Below are 27323 nucleotides of genomic sequence, written 5' to 3' on the forward strand. Positions count from 1 at the left end.
GTCTCTTAACCAATAAGCCATCTCTCCAGCCCTGTGTACAGTTTTCAGAGGTAGAGCAACATTTTCCAGATGGGAAAATTGAAGCCTTATGTCGTACAGAGCTGGGGGTCCAGCCTTGTTTGACCAGAGCCCTGTTCCTCCCTGGCTGGTGAATCTAGAGTGCTAAAGAGGAAGAGCACTGGGTGTCTCCCACCCTAGGGGGCTAGCACGGAGTGTGAGCTCAGCCACCACTGGATGAAGATCCCCAGTGGCCACGTCTTAGTGCACTAGGGAGCGCTCAACCTGCAACCAGGACCACATCATTGGGTAGCGGATGGAGCGGGCAGATTGTCCTTTATCATGTATGTGTGCTCCGTATTGTTTCACTGAAAGGGACCCCTTGCCCAAATGCGCTGGACACCCCCAGCTCAGAGAGCACCCAGGTGTGGAGGGAGGTGGAGACAGGAAAACTGGTTGGTGCTAAGATGGGGAAATAACATGCTTATGGGTACACAGAACCTACATATGGCGCTTCCTCCCCCAGCCCCCATTCCCCTCAGTAGAGTGATTAGTGACCTGAGCACATCCTAGCCTCAACCAGTATTATCTGAGCTCTTGACGGAGTGTGAACCAGAGAGTGGTAGGTGAAGGAAGGTTTGGTGGGCTCTGGGATACCCGACTATCTTTTCTGCAGCTTTAGCACTTGGCTGGACATTGAGTGGCCAGAGAGAGAGGCTTGCCTTCCAAGTGGAGGTGCCTGGGGCAAAGTGCTCTTCCAGAGGGCAGAATAGAGCCTAACTACAATGCAGAAAAACCTATCTTGCTGGGCGTGATGATACAGGCCCTTAAACACAGCACTCAGAGGCAGAGGCAGGTGGATATCTGTGTGTTCAAGGCCAGCCTGGGCTACATGAGTTCCATGTTGGCTAAGGCTATATATCAAGACCTTGTCACAAAAGAAAAAAGGGGCCACCTAAGAGAGAATGTGCTGTGCACAAATTAAAGCCTCCTAAGCTTGTGCACAGTGTTGCTATCTAGTGCTGGCTTCTTCGTCCTTACAGCTGGAAAGAGTGTTGGGGCTTAGCATCCATAGCGAAGGGCAAGCACTCCTTGGATCCCTTTCTGTATCTCTTGGTATTCTCAGGAGCACCGGGGCTCCACTTACTCCCTCTCCCCTCTGGGAGTGGACTGGACAACCCAGGCCCCCTCCTCTTGCCCTCTCCGGAGCTGGACCCCTTTGAAGTGCCTTCAGGTCTATTTTGAGAGCTGAGTATCTCCCGCCTCCCTTCCTCTCTTCCTGTTTATTAAACCCTGATCCCTCCCGGATCCCTTGTGCTCCCCTGGCCCTGGAGCTTAGGCAGGATGTGACTCTAGGCGACAGGGAGCCTCAGGCAGCCTCAGGTACTGAGAGAAACTTCTCTCGGATGACCGGAACTGTCCAGACTACCTGCTTAGCGCCCTGGACGCCTGCCTGGGCCTCTCTTCATTCAGCCTGCACTGGGGGAGAGCCTGTGGTCTAGCGGAGAGAGCTTTTGTTTACAATGTCTCTTTTCTTCATGGCCCGTTTGGCTTCTAGAGAACCTTCTTAGAGGCGACTGATACTGAGAAATAAAGACTTTTTGCCTGGGAGCACTGGCTTGTCGGAGTCATTGCTCCCTTCTCAAGCACCTTGCTCCCAATGCCCTTTCTTGGCATGAACTTTTTTTTTTCTTAAGTCCCTTTCTGTTCAGCCCATAGCTGTTTATCCTCAAGAGCCCAGGTACCGTCTCACCCAGAAAGTCTTCAGGACCTCAGCCTGACAGTCTCTCCACCTCTGGGGTAGCTACAGCACCTTAACCAAAGCCCTGGGACAGGACAGTTGGGTTTCGTTACTAAGTATTTCTTTTTGGAGCTGCCTGAGAATGAGACCCACACCAGCCTTCTCTGTGCCTCCTAGTGTCTGTCTCCCACCTGGCTGAAGCAGGGGCCGGGGGCTGTCAGTCACGGCCAAAGGAGAGACACTGGTGTTTAGTGCTTACAGGAAAGCCTGGCTGGGGGTGTCAGGGTGCGAGGTGGGCCTAGGGGTCAGTGATGGAGTGAAGTAAAGCTTTGGCTGGCTCAGGAACAGGCTTTTAGTTTAGTTCTTAACTCTCCCCTGGTGCCATCCACGTGAGCTTGGACTTGTCATTCTTTGAGTCCTGTTTCCTTATCACTGAAAATCAGAAAAGGATCCGTCCTTGGGAGCTGTGCCAAGCCCAGGCCTGGTGAACCTACTTTAGCAAAGACTGAAGAAAAGAGTGACCACGTGGTTTAAATGACCCTGTGATGGGAGGCTCAAGTCTCAGGCTTCTTCCCTGGCCTGGGACCAGCCCCTCCCTTGGGATGCCATTGTGCAGGCAGCCTGCCCAGACGCATGCTGGGAGTCATACCTGGAAGGCCCTGCAGATTTTGCCAGATGGGGAAAGAGTGTTGGTGGTCACTGGGGCCAGCAACTGACAGGTGGGCTTGACCGCAGCAGGCAGGACACCCAGAGTAGAGCTCCTAGAAGACAAAGGTCAGGTGGCATGGCTCTGGGCTTTTCTTCCTGCTTCTCTGTGGAGGAAGTAAATACAGGGGCTGAATCTGGAGGAACAGGGCCGGGACTCAGGGATGTAAGCTGATGTGTGTCCTCCCTCCTAGCCATCAGGGGCTTTGAGTCCTCACACGGTTCAGCAAAAGCAGCTTTGAGACCGTTTCCTTCCTTCTGCCCCTTCTGGTGTGCTGTTTGCCACGGCGCTTCTTTCCCTGTTTGTGGGGACTGGTGGGTTGAGGGAAGCCTGGCACAGGTGTTTGTGGCCAATCTTCAGGCACGCTGCCCTGCCTGAAGGAGCAGCAGGAGCTTTGGTCTGGGGTGGCATCTTTCACAACCCCACTGGCCGCCTACCACAGGCTTATCAGAGCCCTGTGAGGACAGGGAAGGGGAAGTACAGTGTGCGTGAGGGGGCATGTGTTTCTACACTGGGCTGTCTAGAAAGGGTTTCCGATCACCAGCATGAGTGAGCGTATGTGTTAGTTCCTGTGGGTGTGCTAATGTCAGAGGAGGTAAAGCCCCTTAGGAAGGAATGGGCCTGGTCCATGCCTGCCCTCAGGAGCCCATTCCTCTTCTTGGGTCTTCTGACTTCTTGTCCATCCCAAGGCTTAGGATTAGTGTGGCTGGACAGAAACAGGACGAGGCAAGGTGCAGCCTGCTCTGTCGGGAAAGGAGTGTTTCAACTACAGGCTGTGCCAGCCAGACTGGCCTTGCTGACTTCTGTCCCATCTGTTGTTGGGGAGCCCCCAGGTTGTATATTGTCAAGTGCTGAATACATATTGTGTGGGCATCTCCTCGCCTTCTGGCTTCTGTTTGCATTCCTGTCTCCCCTCACTGGGGGTCAGGAGACAGAAAGGGTTGTGGCTTTGGACTCTCCCTGGGTCATAGCTCGGGGTCTGCAGTGTCCCCTTCTTAGCAGGGGAGCCTAACCCATTTTGAGTTCCTCCTTCCTGCTAAGAGGGAAGTGAGAAGGAGGGGAGCCAGGGACCCTGCCTTCTGGGCTAGGAAGGCTAAAAAAAGCAGAAGTTGTCGGAGTAACCGGCCCCTCTGGCTACCGGCTTGAGTCCCACCATGCAAACCCCAGCAGATTTCCCCAGGGTTGAGAGAGACTCTGACTTCTGTCCCAGAAAGGTGAGGAGATGGGAAATTTGTCTCCACGGGTGTCTGTCATCAGGCCTCTGAGCACGGAATAGGTTTGGGGAAGGTGCTCTGTCCCCTGGAGTTTCCGGGTAGCTGCATCTGTCCCCAATGGGTCTTCTCAGGCAGAGTTAAGCAGCTGACCTTGGGGTGTGGTGAGCAGGAATTGTGTGGCCTTGCTTGGCCTGACCACAGTCATACCTTCTGCCTGTTCCCCTAGATGACTCTGGGGGACTGGTCAGCCTGCGGTGTTCTTGGGGTTTGATGGCACTGTTGAAACCCTTGGAGTCTCTGAGAGTGAGAGCTTGGAATGGGAAGTCCCACACTGACTTTAGGACCGAGAGACGGCAGGCTTGGGTGGGCAGGAAGTGGGCTCTGGCTGATTTACCTGCCCACCCTTTCCTGGCACTTGAGACTGCTGACTGCAGTCAGACAGGACCCAGAGGAGGGACCCGGCTCAGGGCAACTCTGTCATTGGTTTGTCTGAACTTGAACCACAGTTTCCTGTTCCCTCAGAGGGGTTAGAGGTTTTAGGGATATTTGGATCAGAGTTCACTCAAGACGGCTCTCTTGACTTCTCTCAATCCTGGGGCCACCTGGGAAGTCCCTGAGAAAGTTCTGGAAGACCTCACAGAGATGGGATTGAGCACACTCTCAGTGCTGGGGCCGGCAGCTTTTGTTCCTCTTGTCTCTTCCCTAAGCACTTGAGAAAGCACCTACAGCGTTGTCCCCTTGTCCTCTCCTGGGGAATCCCTGCCCTGCTACCTGTCTGGGTCTGCCCTGGAGACCTGTCAGTCTGTGGAGGTCTTAACTTTGCCTGGCTTTCTCTCTGCTGCAGCTCTTTCTGTCTTGTTGGGCTCCAGGCCCTGTCTCTAATTGATAAGTGCCTGTCTTCATGAATGGTGTACATGATAAATGTTGAGTAGCTCCCTTTGTCTCTGTGTGTTTGGGTCCCTTCTGTCTCTCATAGGCATTGTGTCCCCGTCCCCCCGTCCCCCCCCCCCGTGTAGTGGATATGTGCTGTGTGTTCTTGCCTCTTGGTTTAGGTCTCCCACCCATCTCTGTGTTGTGTGTCTGTCTGCCTCTGTCTGTTTGGTAATGGTCCCAATCTATCTCTTGACACTTAGGGATATGGCCTCATCTTATACCTCCCTGTCTGTTTACTGAATGTGTATATGCTATGTACATACACACATCGTAAGTATGTCTTCCGGCCCCTGCCTGATGGGTGTCTGTCCTTGTCTGCAGCTACATGCTAGATGCCTTTCTCTGCCTACTGAGGACCTTATCAGGTCCCTACTGTTCTAGGACCTATCTGCTTAGCCCCTGGGCTGGTTTGGGGCTTTCTCTTTGTAGGGAAGATGAAGGAGAGGGCCAGAGGGCAGACCTCAGGCACCGGGGAGGGGGGCAGAGAGAAGAAGGGAACAGAGTGAGGGTGGAAGTCTGGAACTGGGAAACCACAGGCCCTGTGTGATTGGCTGTCTTGGACCTGGCCCAGCCCCCGCGCCCTCACCCTGCACATCCGCCTTGGGCCCAGCCACCTCCTCAGCAGCCCCAGTGGGTTGTTGCCTACCCTTGCCATGGTGCCGTGGCCCTGCTGGGCGGATGGAGCAGGACCCCAAGCTGCCCCGCCTGCGGCTCAGGGCCCTGCTCCCCTGGTTGCTCAGGAAGCAACGGTCCAGGATCGGCCAGACTCTGCCTGGCCCTGGCCCTGGCTCTGGTCCCCAGCAGGACTTGGTAAGTGTACCCGGATATCTGGTCCTGGCTTGGCAGTAGCCCCTGGAACAGGTGTTTGGGCAGCCAGTGTGGCCCAAATTAGCTTCCGACTCTCCCGGCTGTGCTAGATGCCCGGACCTTGCCTAGACTTGCTTCCTGGGGAAGTAAGGAGGCATCTCAGTGCTTCACGGCAAGACTGGCAGATTGGAAGGCCAGAGAGGCCCCTGCACAGCAATGACCCGACAAGGGCTCCTAGATGCTTATCAAGGGAAGTTTGATAGGGCATAGGGTCTCTGGCCTTAACCCTCAGTTGCTCCAGATGGGCATTTGAGTGGGTTGACAGGGATGTCTGGGTGACTGTTGGGTCTCTGTGTACCTCAGCCTTATCCATACACCAGAGAGTCTGCCTCATCTCATCCTGACTAGCAAGAAAGGCCCGGCTCTACCTCCCCATTATGAGCTCAAACCTTACTTCCTATTGTGGCAAAGCCCAAACAGCTGGGGGGAGGGGAGCCTTAAGGGCGGGCCTGAGTTGGTCCCTACACCAGACCCAAGCCTTGGGTCAACTCATCTTGGTCATGTCTGTACCTTCCTTTGGGTCTGAGCAGGCCCGAGCATCCGTGCCACAGGAACAGGGCCTCACTTGAGTTGGCCCTCTGGTAGTCAGCCTTCTTGGCCATTGAGACACTGTTGGTACCCATGAGCCTGAAGGCTACTGGGGTAGTGGTCTGTTGGGCCTGTTTTGATCTGGTGGGATGGCTTGGATAAGCTGTATGCCATGTTGCCCTGGAAGGGCCCCTCCTGGCCTACAAAGGGGCCCGGGCCTACCGCCTCTGTCCTTCTGTCAGGATGAGGGCGTCCTCAAGGAGATCTCCATCACACACCACGTCAAGGCTGGCTCCGAGAAGGCTGATCCATCCCAGTTTGAGCTCCTTAAGGTTCTGGGCCAGGGATCCTTTGGCAAAGTAAGTCAGAGGGCACCTTTTTGGGAGGGCACCGTAGGTCATGTCTGGGGTATTGGGGGGCCTTGCAGTCCACCAAAGGATCAGAGGTCACCTTGATAACCCAGGGAGAACAGAAAGTCAACTTGGGGTCCCAGGGAACTTATAGGTCAATGTAGGGGGCTTGAAGATGGTTGGTTTAGCTGCCTCTCACCCCCTCCCTGATTTTTCCCACCCTCTGTCTTCCAGGTCTTCCTGGTGCGCAAGGTCACCCGGCCTGACAGTGGGCACTTGTATGCCATGAAAGTGTTAAAGAAGGCAACGTTGAAAGGTGAGGAAGAGTTCCTCCCTGGGCAGAACTGAAGCTGGGCTTGGGATCAGAGGAAGCCCGGGCTGCAAGATTGGAGAGCTGGTGAGGGAGGAGCCTCTAGCGTGGGGGCAGAGAGCAAACCAACCCTCAGCCAGCCCCTCCTTTTCCCTCCTCCAAAACCAAGTGAAGGCAGGTGCCTAGAAGGAAGTAGTGGGGTGCAGAGGCTTGGGGTGGGAGACTCTCAGCAATCACGTTGTTGGGCAAAAGTCTCTTCATGGTGCTTAGAAGCCTAAGGGAGATCTCTCTGGCACCATGAGAGAAGAGGCGGGGAGCCTGAGGGTATGGAAGCTGGGGACCCAAGAGTTGGGGACAAGGCCACAGAGTTGGGGGGCAGAGAGGTTCAGAAGGGAGCCCCAAGCCAAAGTCAAGAATTCTGGGGACTTAGTGCACAAGGATGGGTCGTTGGCTGTGGGTCAGTTGTTGTTTCTGATTGGTCTGGGAGCCGATGTGGTCAGCAAGCTGGTGGAGACCAAACTAAGGGAGGGGTCAGCCTTAAGGACAGATCTGTCCTTGGCCTACCAAGGGCTTTCTGCTAGATGCTAGAGGGTTTAGTGTAGTCTGACCGTAGGATCGTCCCTCAGGAGAAATCGTGGGGTCCCTACTCATGGACCGGGTAGGGACTGGGAGAGTCTTTACATGGCCTAGCAGTGAGGTAAAGCGATGCTGGGCTTTTGTACATGGATGCCCAGGCCAAGGAGTTGAGGAATGGGCTGTAGAGTCATAGAGGTCAGGTCAAGCAAGGGTTCTGGGGACACTCTGGGGAGTAGCGTAGGCCCTGTGCCTTGAAGGATGTTGGGAATGTACCAGAACAAGATGGTAAAGTTTGGACCCCCAGGAAGGAGGAGTCATGAGGTGATTGGAAACGTGAGGTGTGTTTGAATGTGGCTGGACTGGTCAGCTGCAGCATGGCCCCTGCCACACCTAGGGAGAGAAATAGAAAGGTTAAAACAGAGTGAGCAGTGATGTGGGAAGCCCAGGGCACCCAGCCCACAGGGACGCTTCCTAGAGGTGGTAGGGTTTGAACCCAGTCCACCGAAAACCTGTTGATGGCTAGGATTGGCAGCTTCTGTCCTTGGTCCCTACCAGACATTTATGCGACCCGTAACCTGAGGAGTGGGAAGTAGAGGCAGGAGGGTCAAGGCTAGTGCTGGCTACCTAGTGACTTTGAAGCAAGCCTGGGCTACATGGGAGCCTGTCTCAAATAATCCTCTCCAGCAATAAAATAAAGAAGAAAAAACATTAGTAAACAAAGCTTGTTAAGAATGTCTACTTAGACACCCAAGAATTGCATTTTAGGATGGCCTTGGGAATTCCTGTGGACATGGGAAGGGTTAATAAAGATGTTCTGGAGGAGGAACACAGCCAAAGTCCGGGGACCTCAGGAAGTAGGGCACCCTGGGGCACAACTCAGCAAGACACCAGGACTCTGCCTGGCCTCCATGAGGAGGAGCGAGAGCAAGAGCAGGCCAGGAAGCTAGGACAGTGTGGGGAGAAAGGGGGAAACTGAGTGCCCCGAGGGTGAAGAGCCTCGGGAGTGCAGACTTGGAAGGCCGAGTGGGAAATGGCCCGTAGGGTTGGGCTTGGGGAGGCTGTGTTGGGGTGTAGACTTTTAGTGACCTCTCTTCCCCTCTGGCCAGTGCGTGACCGTGTTCGGACCAAGATGGAAAGAGACATCCTGGCTGACGTGAGCCACCCGTTCGTGGTCAAGCTGCACTATGGTGAGGTCACCACCCCGCCCAGTGCCACCCTCACCTCAGTGTCCACCTGTGCCTGTGACCTGCTTCATTCCTTGTCCCACCTCTCACGGGCCAGGCCCAGGAGCCAGGGACAGAGGCATAGGTCACAGGCCCAGCTGACTCCGCCTTGGCTTCTGTCCTCTCTCTCTCAGCCTTCCAGACTGAGGGCAAACTCTATCTCATTCTGGACTTCCTGCGTGGCGGTGACCTGTTCACACGACTGTCAAAGGAGGTAAGCCAACATCCCAATGCCAGGGATGCAGTGCAGAGTCCAGTCCCGGGGTCCTGTGAAGCCCATTCTCAGTGTGGTCTAGGCCTGTAACTTCCCAGCTGCAATAAATGTCACACTGGCTCTGAAAGAGAGGCCACCTCTGGCAAAGCCTCTATGAGTTTCTCCGAGGATAGGCTGAGGATGAGCAGGCCTACATGCAGCACCACCATGGCCTCTAGTTGCTAAGGGAATCTCTCAACGCTTAAGGTAGAGTAGCACAGTCTGTGCTGGTCTAGGGAAAGAAGCCCAGACCGGCCCAGGAAACTAAACTTAAGGTTCTTGCTAGGCAGTGATGGCGCACACCTTTAATCCCAGCACCTGGGAGGCAGAGGCAGGTGGATCTCTGAATTCGAGGCCAGCCTGGTCTACAGAGTGAGTTCCAGGACAGCCATAGATACACAGAGAAACCCTGTCTCTAAAAAACTAAACCAAACCAAACCAAACAAAAAAACAATAAAAGGCGTAAGTTTCTTATACTGTCGTTCATATAAAAGAATATAATATAAAGGACCCAATATAAAAGGATGTGAACTTCATTTTTTAAAAATTGGGACCATTAATACAATTATTCTTTTGGAGGGAGAAAACCAAGCTTGGCCAGGCATGCTGGCGCAGGCCTGCCATCCCAGCTACTTGGGAGGCTGAGATAGGTGGATTACAAAATTAAGGCCTCCCTGAGCAACTAGGAGTAAAGAGGGCTCGGGATGTAACTCGGTGGTAGAGAGTTTGTCTAGTACGTGCAGGGGCCTGATTCACCCACTAGAAATAAAAAATAATAATCCATACTTTCTTAAAAATAAAATAGCTGGAGCTGGGCAGTGGTGACGCACATGTTTAATCCCAGCACTCAGGAGGCAGAGACAGGCGGATCTCTGAGTTCAAGACCAGGATAGTCTACAAGAGTTAGTTCCAGGACAGGTAGGGCCTTTATACAGAGAAACCCTGTCTTGAAAAACAAAAGACAAAAATAGAAGAAAATAACAACAACAACAACAACAAAAAACCCAGTGTGTGTATTGGGACATATGCACACAGATATGTGGACATGCATGTATGTGGAGGTCAGAGGACACTATGAGAGAGAATTGGTTCTCCTTCCATCATGAGGGTTCCAGGAGGATGGAACTTGAGTGAGTTTTTACCCACTGCATTGTCTTGCTTACTCAGAACCAAACTTTCAGTATTTGAAAAGTTAACGCTTAATTAGGCGATCCGTTTTCATGATTCAAAAGTAAACATTAATGGTACAGTCTTGTTACTACAATTCCCTCTAGCCCCCTGTTGTTTTCCAGCTAGGGTTCTCTGTATAGCTCTGACTGTCCTGGAACTCACTCTGTAGACCAGGCTGGCCTCGAACTCACAGAGATCTGCCTGCCTCTACCTCCCAAGTGCTGGGATTAAAGGCGTGTGCCACCACCATCCAACTCTTTTATTGGCTTCTTATTTAACCATCTCAGGTTCCTTTTGTAAATACATTTTGTACATGTTCTGAGTCCCTACCCCCACTTTCTTACCTGAGAAGGATTAGTTTCTGTATACTGTGTTAGGCTTGGCCTCTCAAGTCAGTATATCTTGGGTTGTTCTGTATCGGGATGTGGAAAAACTCCCTGTTCTACGTTATGCCCGGGAGAGGCAGTTAATTCTAGTCTTTTACTCCTGGCTACTTGGATTATTTTACTCTTTGCTGTTTCTGAACTTTAGCACAGTGAGTGACTTGTATATTGGAGAAAGGTATGCGGCATTGCACTATGTCCCCAGGGTAGACCCTCAACACCCAAAGGCTGTGGCTGCTCTGTAGCCCGGCTCTTAGGGAACAGGATGTCCTGGCTGAAGCATGACTCTCTACCTGCAACAGGTTATGTTTACAGAGGAGGATGTCAAGTTTTACCTGGCTGAACTGGCACTGGGCCTGGACCACTTGCACAGTTTGGGCATCATTTACAGAGACCTCAAGCCTGAGAAGTGAGTGAAACTCTTGGCCTCTCTACAGGGTACAGAGCAGGATCACTCAAATGGAGATGGCATGACTCTCCTCAGGATCTTACCTTTTGGGGGTTATCAGGGAGTGGTTGGAGGGGTAGTGGCAGCAGCAAATTGACCTTAGGTAATTAGGGACTGCCTGATCCGTAGAGCTATTACCAAAGGCCACCAGGGAGCAGTGTCACGTGTCTCATCTGTCTAGTGACGTCAGAGATGCTGCCATTAGAGATCACGTCCTGATAAGTCTCTCCTGTGGTTTTCCACAGTTTCCAAATGCACTGCCTTCCGGTGCTACCTTAAGAGGTAGGACAGTCTGGTGGTCGAGGTAGACACACCTCAAGTCAGGCCTTATTGTGCACGGCTGTGGTCCTAGCTGCTAAAGAGACTAAGTCCAAGAGTTTGAAGCCAGCCTGTACAATATAGTAGATGCTGTGCTTAGAAAAAAGACAGGTTCCTCAGACATTTCTATCTTATGAGGAGAGTTACTTTCCTGAGATGTAGTTTTCCCTTTAGTAAAATGGGGCCCTAATGACACTGCTGGGCCTCCATTCTACCACTGTCCCATTGGGTAGATCTGGACCAAGCCTTCTTCTGGGCAGGCCCAAGTTCCTCCATCCCATGGTACCACCCGAACCCACATAGTGTCTGCTGCTAAGGCTCTGACCCGTCTCTCTGTTACAGCATCCTTTTGGATGAGGAGGGCCACATCAAACTCACCGGTGAGTGAAGTGCCCTGCTCCTTTGGACTCTGGGGAAGGATGGGAGGGGTCCTGATAGGTCTTAGCTGAGGTCTGGGAGCTCCCTCTGCTACCTGAGAGACGGTGCCAATTATATTCACGAATCCAAAGCCCAGGGCCTGGTTATGTTATTTATTTTTGTGTTGTGTGTATGAGGATTTTGCCTGTGTGTGTGTCTGTGTCCCTCATACATGCATTGCCCACAGAAGCCAGAGTCCCCTGGAACTGGTTGTTAGCCATCATATGGGAGCTGGGAATCAAACCTGGGCTCTCTGAAAGAACAGCTGGTGCTCTTAATTGCTGGGCCACCTTTCAAAGCCCCAGGTCCCAGTTTAGAATCACAGCTCCCCACCACAACTTTCAAATGCCCGTGGGTTTCCGCTTTCTCTTGGTATCATGGAAGTAATCCCCTGTTCTGGCCAGGGGAGCTCAGTGTGGTAGCAGTAAAGATGGCAGGGGTTCTAAGATGGCTTCTCTTCCTTCCATGCTGCAGACTTTGGCCTGAGCAAGGAGGCCATTGACCACGAGAAGAAGGCCTATTCGTTCTGCGGGACAGTGGAGTACATGGCGCCCGAGGTTGTCAACCGCCAGGGCCACACCCACAGTGCAGATTGGTGGTCCTATGGGGTGTTGATGGTGAGTGTCCCGGCAAGAGTAAATGATCCGGTCTCAGGCTCAGGACTCAGTTTCCCTGTGTACACAGTGAAGAAGAATCGTCTAGCCTTCCTTCGTCCCAGCCAAGTGTGCCTCGCCCTGCATACCTGCACCATCTTTCCCTGGGAGATGCATGGGCTTCAGTCCACCCGGAGTGTAGAAGGAAAGGTGGGGCTGTGTCCTGCCACCCGGCTAGCTTTACCCAAAATACTTACACGGGAACTGTATTCTTTTAAATACTTCCTGGCTCATTAGTTTCAGCCTCTTATTGGCTAATTAACCCATATTTAGTAATCCGTGAAGCACCACGAGGTGGTCGCTTACCAGGAGAGATCTTAACCTGCGTCCATCTTGGAGAGGAGAGGCATGGCGATTGCATATGGCGACTGCCTGAAGCGTCTGCCCAACTCTGCTTCCTTTCTCCCACAATTCTGTTCTGTCTACTCCGCCTACCTAATTTTCTGTCTTCTTAAAGGGCCAAGGCAGTTTTTTTATTAATCAATGAAAGTAACACATAGACACTCCTCCATCACCGGAGTGCCCTGCACCTGACGTGGGGTTTCTCCTCAGTTTCTAACTTCAGTGCTGCTTCTGGAATCTAGGTTGGGATGGGGGCAGAAGCAGGCATGGTCCTCGCTCCAGGTCGACTCTAAAGTCCAACAGGCCAGCAAAAATCCTGGGACTGGAGTAACCTGGGAAGCAGGAAGAGGATATGGAAGACAGAGATCAAAATTGCACCCTTTTTGTCCTGCAGTTTGAGATGCTGACAGGCTCCCTGCCCTTCCAGGGGAAGGACCGGAAAGAGACCATGACCTTGATTTTGAAGTAAGCACCAATGCTGCCCTGGCACTAGTATGGTCTTCCTAATCCCACCCCAGTTTTGGGGCCAGAAAGTCACCTTTTTCCACAAACCTTTGTCTACAAGGGCTAGAGGGAGGTGTCCCCTGCCTCCACAAACCCTTGTCACCTACTGGGGCCAGTGGGAGGTGTCCCCTGACTCCACAGACCCTTGCCATCTACCGGGGCCAGTGGGAGGTGTCCCCTGCCTCCACAGACCTTTGTTGTCTACCGGGGCCAGTGGGAGGTACCCTAAAGTCTTTGGGAGGTGAGTTAGTGGCTGGCTTCTCTGGACCAAGCTGGGAAAAAGATCTGGACAAAGGGAAGGGGCTCTGGGGCTTCTGGAGTGGGACTTGTCACTCATGAGACCTGCGGCTGTTCCAGGGCGAAGCTAGGCATGCCCCAGTTTCTAAGCACGGAAGCCCAGAGCCTCCTGCGAGCCCTGTTTAAGAGGAATCCTGCCAATCGGCTTGGTAAGCAACCCCAGCTCAGGGGAGGGGGCATGGCAGTGGGGAACAGGGTACAGCTGCAGCCTAGGCCACAGGGCCACATCGGGGACTGAAAGGAACCGTTGTCCTTTGTGTGAGCAGACAATGCTGCTGGCCACCCTGTTTTCTGGCTCCATGTGTGGTGTTGGGAGGGTGACCTGTGTGTAGGGGGAAGACAGGAACTGAGTCATCCCTACCCACTCAGGGACAAGGACAGAGGCCCCACACAACTTCTCTGCCAAAGTTGCTGGCTCAGGAGAAGGCACACGAGCTCAGGAGTAAGAATGGTCCTAGGACTAGCTGTGACTGGCACCTAGCAGGCACTGTAAATATTTGTTGAGTGATTTGGTACCGTTTATGGGCTCTGTGATTGGGTACCGTTTATAAGCTCCATGATTGGGCAGGTGACTTTACCACTCTGAGCCCCAAGTCCCTTGTGTTGGTGGAGACAGTGATCCCAGCCTGGCTCCCAGGGTTCTTTGAGTCAGAGAAGGACACGCCTGTCGCGTACTGGAGTCTACAGTGTTTGTTGACTTTTTAATTGCCCAGTCCAAGTCCCTGTGTTGAACTGAACAAGAGTTTGGCTCAGGGATGAAGAAGGCAGTAGGAGAAGAAGGGCAGAGATGGGACCTTGCTAGAGCTCAGAAGTCCAGCTTCTGTCCCGACTGTCACTTAGACAGGTCGCCTGTCCTGCCTGGTCCTTCCTTCTCTCTGTACACGGGGACTTAGTCATCAGAGGCCCTGTAAAGTAGAGGGTGCTGAGTGGGTTGTGGGATGCAGATACAAGGCAGGGCGGACCCAGCCTGTCCGCTGCTGCAGCACCTGGTCCAGAGTTGGGGGACAGGCCCGGTGTCTGAGGTTGGACCTTCATTTGGCTTCTTTCAGGCTCGGGTCCTGACGGGGCAGAGGAAATTAAGAGGCATGTCTTCTACTCCTCCATCGACTGGAATGTGAGTGAATTTGTTCACACCATGGCTCTCTGGGGGACACAGGAAGGGTGGGAACAGGGCCTCTGCCATCTAGGACCTCAGATGTGGGAGACAGAAGGCGAGCAGCCCTTGAAACGCCCTTGGAGGGCAACACCATGCCCTGTGGGACAAGACTGGTTTCCCAAGGCCTCGGACTCACTGTTACTACTGGGCAGCATAGCCTCCACTCTTCCTGCTGGAGTCACCATGGTAACTAGAGCACACACCCCACCTTGCAGAAGCTCTACCGTCGTGAGATCAAGCCTCCTTTCAAGCCAGCTGTGGCCCAGCCCGATGACACCTTCTACTTTGACACTGAGTTTACGTCCCGCACACCCCGGGGTATGTCCCTGATATGGTTAGTCTGTCTGGGGTTGGGCCCAGTGAAGCAGATCTTTGGGGGGATCCTGGGATACAGAGGCGACCAAGGACTCTGGGAGCTCAGGTGCGTGGGTAGATAGGCAGTCTCTGGCTCCGTGGGATTTATACTCGTCCTGGTCTCATACTGCCTGGCTGCCTCTCTGCGGCTCTATGGGCCTCTTTGTTCCTAGGAGAGAGAATGAAATGTGGGGGTGGTTTAGGCCACAACAGAAAGTCGGGACCCCTGCCCCAGGCATCTTCAGCCTGCTGGGAAGACTAACCAGGTCAGGCCTCCACTCGCATCAGACGTCAGGAACCTGACCTGGCAAACCCGTGACAGGGGTAGAGTCTGGCAGAGCAGAGGTGGCAGTACCCACAGGTTGAGCAAATGTAAGAATGGATGTCGGCTTCTGATGCCGAGGCACCTTGGCTCATCTGGAACATTCAGGCAGCCACAGACCTGCCTCTGAGGGGGCTTCCGGGAGGGAGCACGGGAAAGCTGACGCTCTGGCCAGATACTGCCTGTGGATGGGAACTTGCGTGTTAGTTCTGCAATGCCTTCCTTGAGGGTGATTTTTTTTTTCTGTGTAGCTGGCACACTGCCGAGGACAGGAAGCCCTTCTGAGCTGTGTATCTTGTCTTTATCCGCCAAGTTTATCCCAGGTCCCTGCTGTGTATCAGCCTTAGGAGAGAATGGGCAGACCTGGAATAGCGGCACATAAGTCGGAACCACATAGCTCAGGCTGTCAGTAGGAAGGAAATTCTAGATGGTCAGAGAAGCAACCTCAGGCAGCGTTCTCGGGAGGGCATATGAACTAAGCCTTGAGTGATGGACAAGGAGTAGACTATCTAATCTAGAGGAACAGCGTGATGGACAAGGAGTAGACTATCTAATCTAGAGGAACAGCATGTGTGGCCACTTCAAGGCTCTTTTGAGATTGTGGAGCTCCACTGTGACCGAGCTGCCAAAGGGAAGGAGGGGGTCACGTGGATCTCACTTGCCAGGCTTGGGGTGGTGGAGAGCATCCCGCTGGCAGGTGCAGAGGCCAGGTGGCCAGCAGACTTTGTGGCTGTGAATGTCCCTCTAGCTGTGCTCACAATAGACTTAGAGAGAGAGGTGGACCTGAGATGGGGAGGCTGTGGGGGAGGCATCGTGCACCTGGCCTGAGCTGGGGCCCTATGTGGGGGTCTCGCATTCCTCGTGTGGCAGGGCAGGGACGGTCTAAGTGCACGTCTATGTGTTTATATTGTATGAATTAGCGGGGTTTCTGTAGCTGAGGCTAGCTTGGAACTCTGTGTGTCACCCAGACTGGCCTCAAACTAGCAGCAATCCCCCTGCCTCGAGCTGTGAGGGCCGGGACTGCAGCGTGTGCCACTGTGCCAGGTTTGTTTATTTATTCCCTTAGTGTGTGAATGGAAAAATGGAATAAGAGAAAGAGACATGACTGCCTCTAAAGCATGGAGGTCTTTACTGCTTTATTGAGGGAGAAAGCAGGCGGGGGAAGAGTCCAGGCTGAACAGGGCAGCAGACTAAACCAGACCATGAGAGGAGAGAGGGGGAGGGAGAGCAAGAGAGGAGCCTAACGAAAAGGTTGCCTCCCCCCTCACACACAAACACACCTAGAGACTGGGGTGGCCAAAATGGTTGCATTATCTCAGGATCAGGCTGGAAGAAGGGAAGCGGAAGCCCAGCCCCTAGGAGGGAGGGGCTTAGGGTAGGGGGCGTGGTGAGGAGTGCTGGGAAGAGCCACAGGCACTGAAACTTGCTTGTCCCAGGTTTCCTTGACACCTAACAGTACACGTTTTTGTATTTCTTCTGTGGTGCTGGGAATCAGACCCAGGACATCAAATGTTCTAGGCAAGTTCTATACCACTGAGCTCCACATGTGAACAGATAGGCAGAGTCCTGGCATGGACGGCCTTAAACATGCTCCCGGCATGGCTGCCTGCCAGGGCAAGCCAAGATCCCTGTAGCTTCCCTTTGCTGGACTGCCTTGGATCAAGGGTACCCCTCACCCCCATGTCCCCTCCTCTCAACAGACTCTCCAGGCATCCCTCCCAGTGCTGGTGCCCATCAGCTGTTCCGTGGCTTCAGCTTCGTGGCCACTGGCCTGATGGAGGACGACGGCAAGCCCCGGGCCACTCAGGCCCCCCTGCACTCGGTAGTACAGGTGAGGAAGGTGGGGGGCTGCCTCCCCAGTTGCCCATTTTCACGCAGAAAGCACACCAGGAAAGCTGAGAACACAGGCTCCGGAGCTGAACAAGTTACACTTCTCTGGGACCCCAACAGCCTCTAAGCGCCTGGACCCTCGCTGTCCTCGGGACCCTCGCTGTCCTCAGGTGTAGCCTGTTAGTGAAACGCAGTCGGTGACACCTGTCTCCTGTCTCAGAGTCGGTGACACCTGTCTCCTGTCTCAGAGTGGAGCGGCCCTGATTGTCGGCCAGGAACAGAGAGAGAAACTTCTGAGCAAGAATGCCAGATACTGCCCTAAGGGTAGAATGAGGGAATGGCTCAGGTGTCCCTGCTAGGAGTAGGCGGCGGCAGGGTGTGTGTGTGTGCGCGCGCACATTCTCCCCTCCTTTGTGCACAGAGACAATAATGTAGATGTCAGAGCTTAAGGCCTTAAAACGTACGAGGCGAGCAGGCTCTGGAGGAGACAATGGCCTCAGTTTCCTCATCTGTCACTGGGTGATAATAGAACCTTTCTCTGCCGTGTCTTAAGGCTTTCTGGAGCCGATGTTTGAAGTTAAGATCACCACATACTTCCTTTTCTGTTTGTTGGAGACAGACAGGGTCTCACTAAACAGGTTAAATACCTTGTCTGATCTGAAACTCATTATTGTGGACCTAAATGGCCTTGGATTCACAGAGATCCAAAGGCCTTTTCCTCTAGAATCAAAGGCTAGAATTAAAGGCATGTGCCACCCTCCCTGCCTACTAGGTAATTTCTTACCTAAAGTGGGATGTCTGTGCAGGACAGACCTTAACCAGACTAGCCGGCAGAAGCCAGGGTTGTCTATAAGGTGTGTTGAGACTCTTCCAGAGGTCCTGAGTTCTATTCCCAGCTGGGTGGGTACCCAGCAGCTCACAGCCGTTCATAACTGTAATCCCATGGTATCTGATGCCCACTTTTAACGTACAGATGAAATACCCATATGCATAATATACATACATAAATCTTAAGAAACACCTTGAGACATGGGCTGAAGAAATGCCTCATTAATTAAGAGCACTTGTTGCTCTAGCAGGGAACCTGGGTTCAGTTCCCGGCATCCTCATGCAGCTCACAACCATCTCTAACTCCAGTTTCAGGGAATCTGATGACATCTTCTGGTACAGGCATCCACCCACGCATAACATGCATCCGTATGCTTAAATTTAAAAATGAATAAATCTTAAATATTTATATGCTTTTTCAACATAGGGTAGCCCAGATTGGCCTCAAACTTACAGAGATCCACCTGTCTCTGTCGCCCAAGTGCTGGGATTAAAGGTGTGCACCACCACCACCCAGCTCAATATATATATTTTTATATAAAGTATATACCAATCTTGAGACATGATGGTATAGACCCAGATACCCCAAGAATAGGAGCCCATTACTTAAAGCTGCATTAAATGGAAGTCCTAAGATATAGTTGGGTTTTTATCCAGCTTAGGTCTACGCAGACTTTTCAAACCATGAACTTATCGGTGTCCAGTGTCCTGGTCTGTCCTCCATTGTGTTGTTTTCTGTATTGCCGTGTTCCCTGTTTGCCCCGCTTGGGCTACCCTGTGAGTGTACACCGTGGTGAGTGTGCCCTGTGACCGTACACTGTGGTGAGGGTGCCCCTGTGACCGTACACTGCGGTGAGTGTGCACTGACTGTACACCACGGTGAGTGTGCTCCTGTGACTACACTGCGGTGAGTGTGCCCTTGTGACTGTAGACTGCCGTGAGTGTGCCCATTGCAGAGAGTAGAAACTGAGGCTCAGGAAGGGGCAGGTTCTTTTGTTTTACAAGACAGGGTTTCTTGGACCCTGTCCTGGAACTAGCTCTGTAGACCAGGCTGGCCTCAAACTCAGAGCTCCTCCTGTCTCTGCAGGGATTAAAGACGTGCACCACCACTGCCTGGCAGGGCAGGTTCTTGACTGAGGTCACAGCAGATAACACTTAGGCCTTGTGACTCTCCTTTCTCCATGCCATCTTTACTAAGGCAAGACCTGATCTTAGGGATGACCCCTGGACCGGGGCACCTGGGGTCAAGCTGACTCTTGTCTCCTACAGCAACTCCATGGCAAGAACTTAGTTTTCAGTGATGGCTACGTGGTAAAAGAGACCATCGGCGTGGGCTCCTATTCTGTGTGTAAGCGATGTGTCCACAAGGCCACCAACATGGAGTACGCTGTCAAGGTTGGCTTCCCAACCATATCTCTAAGGCTCCTGGGTTGGGGGTGAGGCCAGTGTACCCGTGGCACTTTGATAGGAGGGTCCGTGGATTGTGACAGGCAGGTGGTACGCTGTAGTATGGGCTTCGTGGCTCCTGACGGTGCCGTGTCTCCTGCTGTCTTCAGGTTATTGACAAGAGCAAACGAGATCCCTCAGAGGAGATCGAGATTCTTCTGCGGTATGGACAGCACCCCAACATCATCACCCTGAAAGATGTGAGTGGAGAGGGGTCCTCGTTGGTGATATCAGGGTCCCCTTCCAATGCTCATGAGAAGAGACGGGTCCCTGAGCCATCCCCTGCAGACTCGGGCGTTCCTGGAGCCCTCTTTAACCACCAGGGACAAGGCCAGTGTCTACTGCCCAGCAGTGGTGGCCCAGAAGGGTGGAGGCCCAGCAGGGTCACTGCAGTGTGGCAGAGCCCAGCCCCAAGACTTGTCAGGAGACCTGGCGGCTGAGGGTCCCAGCCTGATGGCGCGGTTTCTGGCAGGTGTATGATGATGGCAAACACGTGTACCTGGTGACAGAGCTGATGAGGGGCGGGGAGCTGCTGGATAAGATCCTACGGCAGAAGTTCTTCTCGGAGCGGGAAGCCAGCTTCGTCCTGCACACCATCAGCAAAACCGTGGAGTATTTGCATTCCCAGGGGGTAAGTCTCCATGAGGGCAGAGTGTGAGAACTGGCTGCCTCAGGAGTGGCCGGCACCAGGGGTGAGCAGGTGGAAGAAAGGTGAGGCCAGGTTCAGGAGCCTCTGGCCAGCACCTACCATGTCCCGAATACCTTGAAGTCCTGAATTAGATGTTGTTACTGGCCCTCAGCGGGTCAGAAGTCTGAGTGTAAGGTTGCTTCCCTGGGATCACACCACTGGGTGGGGTGGGGGGGACTGGAAGTTGAGATGAGGAGTGATTTTATTTGGAAGGTGCAAGGGTCCCTGTAGGGAGCTTTGCGGCTTCAAAGAGGGAGAGGTTGGTCCAGGTGCTAAGGGAGAGGGAGTGGGTGGGGCCAAAGAGCAGGGTGTGGCCTTCTTTGTTGATTGATGCTGCCCTGGGTGAAAAGCCACGTGGAAGGATAAAGTTGCTCATAGTTGAGTTACTTTTCAGTTTCTCTAGGTCATGGGATGCTTCGAGTTCTTCTGATCAGGCAGTGAGAGGGTTAGGAGTGACATCAGCCTAGGGTCACGCGCCTTTAATCCCAGCACCGAAGAGGCAGAGGCAGATGAATCTCTCCGACTTTGAGACCAGCCTGGTTTACCTATGGGTAGGAAGGGGACACAACAGTAAATCAGACATGGCAGCCCGCCTTTAATCCCAGGATTTAAGAGGCCAAGCCAAGAGAAAACGATCATCACAAATTGGCAGAGAGCCTAGGGTGTGTGCCACTACCCCTCACATGTATACATGTATGTGTATGTAAGATTGCATTTGTATAGGCGTGTATGTGGGCAGGTTTGCATACACACGTGTGCCTGAGTGTGGAGGTCAGAGGTCACACTGCACTGTATGTTTTGAGGCAGGGTCTCTCACTGATCCAGGAGCGTGCTGACTTCAGGGTCCCTGTCTCCACTTCCTAAGTGGAAGTGCAGTTACAAGCACCCTGCCAGATCTGCCCCATGTTGACATGGACTCTGGTTCCCATGATTACATGGTGTCCTCTTTTGTTTTCTGTTGCTGAAGAAAAACATTATGACCAAGCGCAACTTGGGGAGGAAAAGATTTATTTGGGTTAGACTTCCAACACTGAGGGAAGTCAAGACAGAAATCTGGAGGCCGGAACTGAGGCAGAAACCACAGAGGAGCCCTGCTTACTGATTTGCGACTTGCTTAGCTTACCTTTATTATCATTATAACTAATTTATGTATATTTTATGTGGATATTTTGCCTGCCAGCATGTGTGTGCCACATGCATTCCCCCAGTGCCTAAAGAGGCCAGAAGAGGGCATTGGATCCCATGGAGCTAGACATTATAGCTCCTTTGTGGGTGCTGGGGATCAGACCTGGGTCCTCTGGAAGAGCAGCAGCTCTCTTAACCGCTGAGCCATCTCTCCAGCCCCAGTTTATTTGGTTTATATAACCCAGGACTGTAGGCCGAGACTGCTCTTTTGTTTCCCTGCTTCCCAGACCCGAAATAATTACACAGACACTATATTAATTACAACACTGCTTAGCCAATGATTCAGGCATATTCCTAGCCTTACATCTTAAGTTAACCCATTTCTATTAATCTATGTATTGCACGTGGTTGTGGCTTACTGGTAAGGATCCGGCATCTGTCTCCTTCAGCAGCTACATGGTGTCTCCCTGACTCTGCTTACTTTCTCTCTATATCTCTTTCAACCTGGTTGTTTCTGCCCTGCTATAGGCCAAAGCAACTTCCTTATTAACCAGTGGTGATAAAACATATTCATAGCATAGAGAAGGGAATTCCACATCATCTCCCCTTTTCTACCTTAAATAAAAGGGAGGGTTTTAACTTTAACATAGTAAAATTAAATATTAAAAATATTATTTTATAAATATGTAAAATTAAATATAAAATAAAATATAATAAAATTATATATAAAATATAAATTCTTATCAAGCAAGAATTATAGTTACAATATTCTGTCCATTTATATTTGGCAAATTAAGGAAAATATTTTATCATCTCTCCTATCTTTGTGAATCTAAAATTCTATATCCAATTTATTTTTATCATAACTAAGGAAAACTATAACTGTCTTCAAATCCATCAAAGACTCCAGAAGGATATGTTATCTAAGTAAATAGGAAGTGCATTATAAGGAACTTCCAAAACTTTAGAATTGACAAGAGACATCTCACTGCCTGGACAATCACCCAAAGTTTTTCCTATAATATTGGGCATCCATCTTCAGCCTGCAGGCCCATAGTATCTGGCAGAAATTTCCATGAAGCAGGAAATTTGAAGATCTGTTTTGCCTTGTGCTGGCAAAGTTCATCAGATACTTCCTTCTTTGTCCTGCAAAATGTCTGGCAGTTCTTTCATAAAGCAGGAACCATGATGGACTGTCTCACCTTTAGGCAAGTTCAGCAGTCATTTCTGTAGGTCCGGCATGTTCAGTTCATACAACATACCATCAAGCAGTCCAGGCAAGAGCATATTCTTGCCCAAATGGTTAACAAATTCCATAAGGAATCTCTTTGGTGCCCATCGTCCTCTTAAAGTATGTTGGCGCTGCCAGGAACAGATGCATCTCATTGTCATGAAAAGTCCTAAGTTCTTAAAACATTTTAAATGCCATATTCTGAGCCAGGTGGTGGTGGCGCATGCCTTTAATCCCAGCACTCGGGAGGCAGAGGCAGGCGGATCTTTGAGTTTGAGGCCAGCCTGTTCTACAAGAGCTAGTTCTAGGACAGGCTCTAAAACTACCCCAAAACCCTGTCTCGGAAAAAAAATGCCATAATCTGTTAGTCTTTGAAAAAATTGAATACCTATCCATCTGAAATATATCTCTGTACATCTAGAAAACCTAACTAACATATAATGAAATTGACCTTAAATTTCTAGCAATAAAAAAAAAAAAAATTTCTAGCAATAAACCAAGATCCATACAAATGCAAAGTATTCATCTCTATAGCATAATCCCCTTTAAATGTAAACAAACATTTATAAACAGTCATTTAGGGAATATGAACGTTGTTCTCTAGACTACTTCCTGCTGATTGGGGGCACTGTTAATCAGATCTTTTATGTATCCTGTGTGGTAGGTCCATCTCAGCCAGCAGTCCTGAAGCTGTCGTGGATGTTGAACCATCTGGGTCATGGCTTCAGAGGGTCTTGTTGATCAAACCATATTAGCCAGTAAGGAATCAAGTCAAGATACCTCTAAAATATATGTGTTGGTTTAGCTTAGCAGACCCCAGAATCAAATATCTCTCTGCAGTCAAAAAATTCAAAGGGAACACAAGAATATACATAATCCAGACTCTCTGTATATATCCCATCTTTCCATGGCTTATTTTCTTACCCTTTAATCTATGACTGTACTCTTTTATATTACTCTTACTGTCTCTTTAAAGACTTTACTTTTCTTTATTGCTGTCTATATTCTTTTTCCTCTCTCTCCCAAGCCTACGTACATTTTTAAACACTGTGTCTTGCTCAGAGGTTTATATCTGTCTGAATCTGTCTTTGTTGTGTATCTGTACTACTCATTTTCTGACAAGGAACATTTTGAAAACGGAAAGCAGCTTGGTTGCAGCAGCCCTGGATGCTGGCTCTATCTCTCTTGGCCTTTCAATATGGTGGAGGTACATTTACCACCAGCTCTGGAACTGCTGGGTCAGAACCGTGCTCACATCTCTCAACTCCGGGAAGCACCGTGCAGCAATAAACCCTTTTTGTCTGAGTAAAAGATAAATGTGCCATGCAGCATGCTGCACAGCCTGGAAATATCTGTGTATGGCGATGGGGAGTCTATCATGCTTTCCTGATCCGGCCAGGTGCCGAGGCAGAGAGGTACTGAGCTGCTGGCTTGCTTTCAGCTGCTTTCCTCCTAGCCCTGAGTGGGTATACAAAGGCCCGGACCTAATTACAACACTGCTTGGCCAATGATTCCAGCATATTCCTAGCTAACTCTTATATCTTAAGTTAACTTATTTCTATCAATCTATGTATTGACATGTAGTTGTGGCCTACTGGTAAGGACCCAGCGTCTGTCTCCTTTGGCAGCTACTTGGCATCTTCCTGACTCCACCTACTTTCTATATCTCTTTCAGCCTGGCTGTATTCTGCCCTGCTGTAGGCCAAAGCAGCTTCTTTATTAACCATTGGTAATAAAACATATTCACAGCATACAGAGGGGATTCTCACATCACAGGACTACCTGCCCAGAGGTGGTATTGCCTTCAAGGCATTCAAATCAGTCATAATCAAGAAAACGCCCCACGTGGTGGTGGTGGCACACACCTTTAATCCCAGAACTCGGGCAGCAGAGGCAGGCGGATCTCTGTGAGTTCGAGGCCATCCTGGTCTACAAGAGCTAGTTCCAGCACAGGCCCCCAAAGCTACAGAGAAACCCTGTCTTGAAAAAACCAAAAAAGGAAGAGAAAGAAACTGCCCCACAGATTTGCTGCAGGCCAGTCTGATGGAGGCATTTTGGCATTTTCTCATTAAGATGGCTGTGGTTTGTGTCATGACGACAATTAACCAGCATACGTGGCAAGTACTTTTTAAAAATTTGTATGTGCAGCGGTGGTGGCGCATGCGCTTTTATTTGTATAAAGTGTACAGCAGTGTCGTCTGCGGTGGGAAACTTTCCTATTGGTAAGCCACATACATGTAAAAGAGATCAGTGTTTCCTTGGAACGTCCCGGTTCTGAACCTGTCGGCAGCACCCAGTGTGTTACGTAGTAATTCACGCCATGGCTGTGTTTCTGGTATACTGAGACTTGCTGCAGGTCCTCTAGTCCTTTGCAGTCCCGTGCCTCCTCACCATTGGCATCCATTCCGTGTCCCGATGAGTGGGAGGAAGGGTCTTTTTTGTCCATGCTGAGGATCAAACCTAAGTCCTCATGTGTGCTAGGCACACACTGCCCTAAAGTCTTAATTCTACTTCATTTTCTTGCAGGGACAGTGGGAATAAGACTCGGAAGGCCAACCAAGGTCTGAGATCCAAATGAATTATGTAGAAGGCTTAACTAGTTTTTGTTTGTTGTTGTTGTTGTTGCTCTTGTTGTTAGTTTGTATTTTGAGACAGGGTTTCTCTATGTAGCCCTGGCTGTCCTAGAACTCACTTAGTAGATCAGGCTGGCCTTGAACTCGGAGATCCACCTGCCTCTGCCTCAAGAGTGCTCGAATTAAAGGTGTGCACTACTGTGCCCTGCTTTTGTTTGTTTTTGAGACAAGGTCTTGTAAGGCTAGCCTGAAAGTTGCTATGTAGCCCAGGCTGATCCTGAACTCACTATTCGACCTTGCCAGGCTGGCCTGGAACTCACAGAGATGAACCTGCCTCATCCTCCCCAGGGGTGGGATTATAGACATGAGCACCAGAACTCAGCAAGAGTTCTGAACTAGTACAGGCCACTGGCCTCCAAGAATTCCCGTGTTCTTTGTCCTTAACAGGCTGTCTATAGAGGAAGACTCTGGAAAGGGGGCTTTTATTGTGACATGGCCTCCAGGTCCATGTTTTAGTGACTGGGATGGAAGCAGACTCAGGATCTCTTCTGCTCATGCCTAGGGGCCAATCACAGGACCTGGGCTGGTTATGTAGAACAGCTGGGCTCCCATTTGTACTTATGCGCTGGCTCTTTCGCAGGACGATTTGGTCGCTATGAGTTGTGTTAGGCAATGGGGGCGGAGAGCAAGCTTGCTTGTCCTCTCAGTGTGACATTGTCCTTGACCCTGCATGGCATCCACAGACACAGCCTCCCCTGATTACTCAAGCCAGGCGGGAGCAACCCCACTTCTTCGTCAGGAAGCCCTCATCTTAATAGATTTATCCTCTCAGAGTCTTTGGATCGAGTATTTTGCTAGACTTGAAAAAATGGCAGTGTAGGATTACATAGAACTTGCTAGGAGAATTCTTTCACACTTGTTTATTTAATTTCATGCATGTGGGTATGCGTGTGTCACAGTGCATGCATGGAGGTTGGAGGACAACTTGTGGAAGTCACCGATCCCCTTTCAACATGTAGGGATCAAACTTGGGTCGTCAGACTTGCCTGCAAGTGCCCTTACCAACAGAACCATCTCAGAGGCCCAGCATTCTTTTATAGGGGACCAAAGCTTCGGTTTGGTTGTCACGTGTCTTTTTAATGGTCATATTTGAAGTGGCTTTGGTTTCTTAAATGGCCAACGCAAGCAGACTAATACATAAATATGTCAGATCAAAGAGTAAATATTTCCGTTTCCTGTTTCATTCTCAAGTTAATACTGGTTGGAGCTCCCTTGAAGGCTTTGGTTCAGTGGTGGATAGACTCTAGTGTATTTGAGGCCCTGAGTTCCAGTCGCAGTACTTGGGGGGTGGGGCACACACGTGGTGGCACATGCGTGTAACTCTAGCACTCAGGAGTCTGAGGGAGGAGGATCATGATTTTGAGGCCAGTCTGGGCTGCTATGTAACAAGCTACAGGCTAGCCTGGACTACATAACACGACCTTGTCTCACAAACACAAACAGGAGCAGTGTTTAGTCTGGTTGCTGCATTTCCCGGTCTGTCTGGTTCTCTCAGGCCTGCCCAGCCCGCTGTGACTTTCTGTGATAACATACCCTGATGGCCAGTGGATACTATGGCACTTTTCCCAGCGGTGCCCCGCCCCCCTCTGTGCCAGCCATGGGGAGGCACGGTTCTGTCAGACTTACTCATTTCTTAGGTTGCTAGGGCAGGGCAAGATCACAAACTTCCCTATCCCTGTTCCCCAAAAGTGTTCTTTGTGCCACACTAACCTGAAAAGATCCTGCGACCATGGTCAGGGCTGAGTTCAAGTCCTGCCCTTGTTTCTCAGTTTTTCTCACCCAGATACTGAGGTGTGGTGAGACTGACTGTGAAATAACATTTTAAAAGGCTTGTGTGTGTGTGTGTGTGTGTGTGTGTGTGTGTGTGTGTGTCTGTGAGATTGTGTGTGTGTGTGTGTGTGTGTGTGTGTACCTACATGTGGGGCCAGAAGAGGGTGTTGCATGTTCTTTGTTACTCCATCTTTTCCTTTCAGACAGGGTCTCTCCCTTTCCTAGGGCTCCAATTTTCTTGGCTAGGTTGGAAGGCAGCCAGCCCCATCAATCCGCCTGTCTCTGCCAGCCCCACTTGGAAATGGGGTTACAGGCACAGCACACAGTTTCTTCTGTAAGTTCTGGGATCCAAAACCTACTCTGGTCCTCACGATTGTTCTGCCAGGGTTGGTTTTTTTGTTTTGTTTTGTTTTGTTTTTAGGAAAGGATGTGGTTCAAGGCAGGGTTTCTTTGTGTAGCTCTGGCTGTCCTGGAACTAGCTCTGTAGATCAGACTGGCCTCGAACTCAGAGATCTGCCTGTCTCTGCCTCCTGAGTGCTGGGATTAAGCCATCTTTCTAGCTTGCTTCTGTTGGTTGGATGGTTGACTGTTTACAGGAAAGTGTATGTCAGGTTGGCCTCTAACTTACTGTGTAGTCAAGGGTGAACGTGAACTTCTGATCCTCCTGCAGGGTCCTCCATTTTTTCTTTACGTTTTTATTATATTTTCTG

General features: G+C 51.0%; 1 protein-coding gene across 3 annotated transcripts in view; it reads left to right on the forward strand.

Annotated features, from left to right (window-relative positions):
* Window positions 1-27323, forward strand: part of Rps6ka1 (ribosomal protein S6 kinase A1) — a 41623-nt gene that overhangs the window by 9820 nt on the left and 4480 nt on the right. The window contains exons 1-16 of one of the 3 annotated variants that reach the window (XM_038333005.1): window positions 3528-3658; window positions 6229-6345; window positions 6571-6652; window positions 8329-8409; window positions 8580-8659; window positions 10554-10660; window positions 11360-11397; window positions 11909-12051; window positions 12824-12894; window positions 13291-13379; window positions 14280-14344; window positions 14602-14704; window positions 16763-16893; window positions 18990-19115; window positions 19277-19366; window positions 19639-19797. In XM_038333005.1, coding sequence (XP_038188933.1) covers window positions 3599-3658; window positions 6229-6345; window positions 6571-6652; window positions 8329-8409; window positions 8580-8659; window positions 10554-10660; window positions 11360-11397; window positions 11909-12051; window positions 12824-12894; window positions 13291-13379; window positions 14280-14344; window positions 14602-14704; window positions 16763-16893; window positions 18990-19115; window positions 19277-19366; window positions 19639-19797 — 1542 coding nt within the window. In that variant the 5' untranslated portion in view covers window positions 3528-3598. Of the gene's footprint in view, window positions 1-3527; window positions 3659-5222; window positions 5402-6228; window positions 6346-6570; window positions 6653-8328; window positions 8410-8579; window positions 8660-10553; window positions 10661-11359; window positions 11398-11908; window positions 12052-12823; window positions 12895-13290; window positions 13380-14279; window positions 14345-14601; window positions 14705-16762; window positions 16894-18989; window positions 19116-19276; window positions 19367-19638; window positions 19798-27323 lie in introns of those variants that run through there. The other 2 variants (XM_038333003.1, XM_038333004.1) reach the window with 2 other exon arrangements.

The sequence above is a fragment of the Arvicola amphibius genome, chromosome 6 (assembly GCF_903992535.2).
Source record: "Arvicola amphibius chromosome 6, mArvAmp1.2, whole genome shotgun sequence".
Lineage (NCBI taxonomy): Eukaryota > Metazoa > Chordata > Mammalia > Rodentia > Cricetidae > Arvicola > Arvicola amphibius.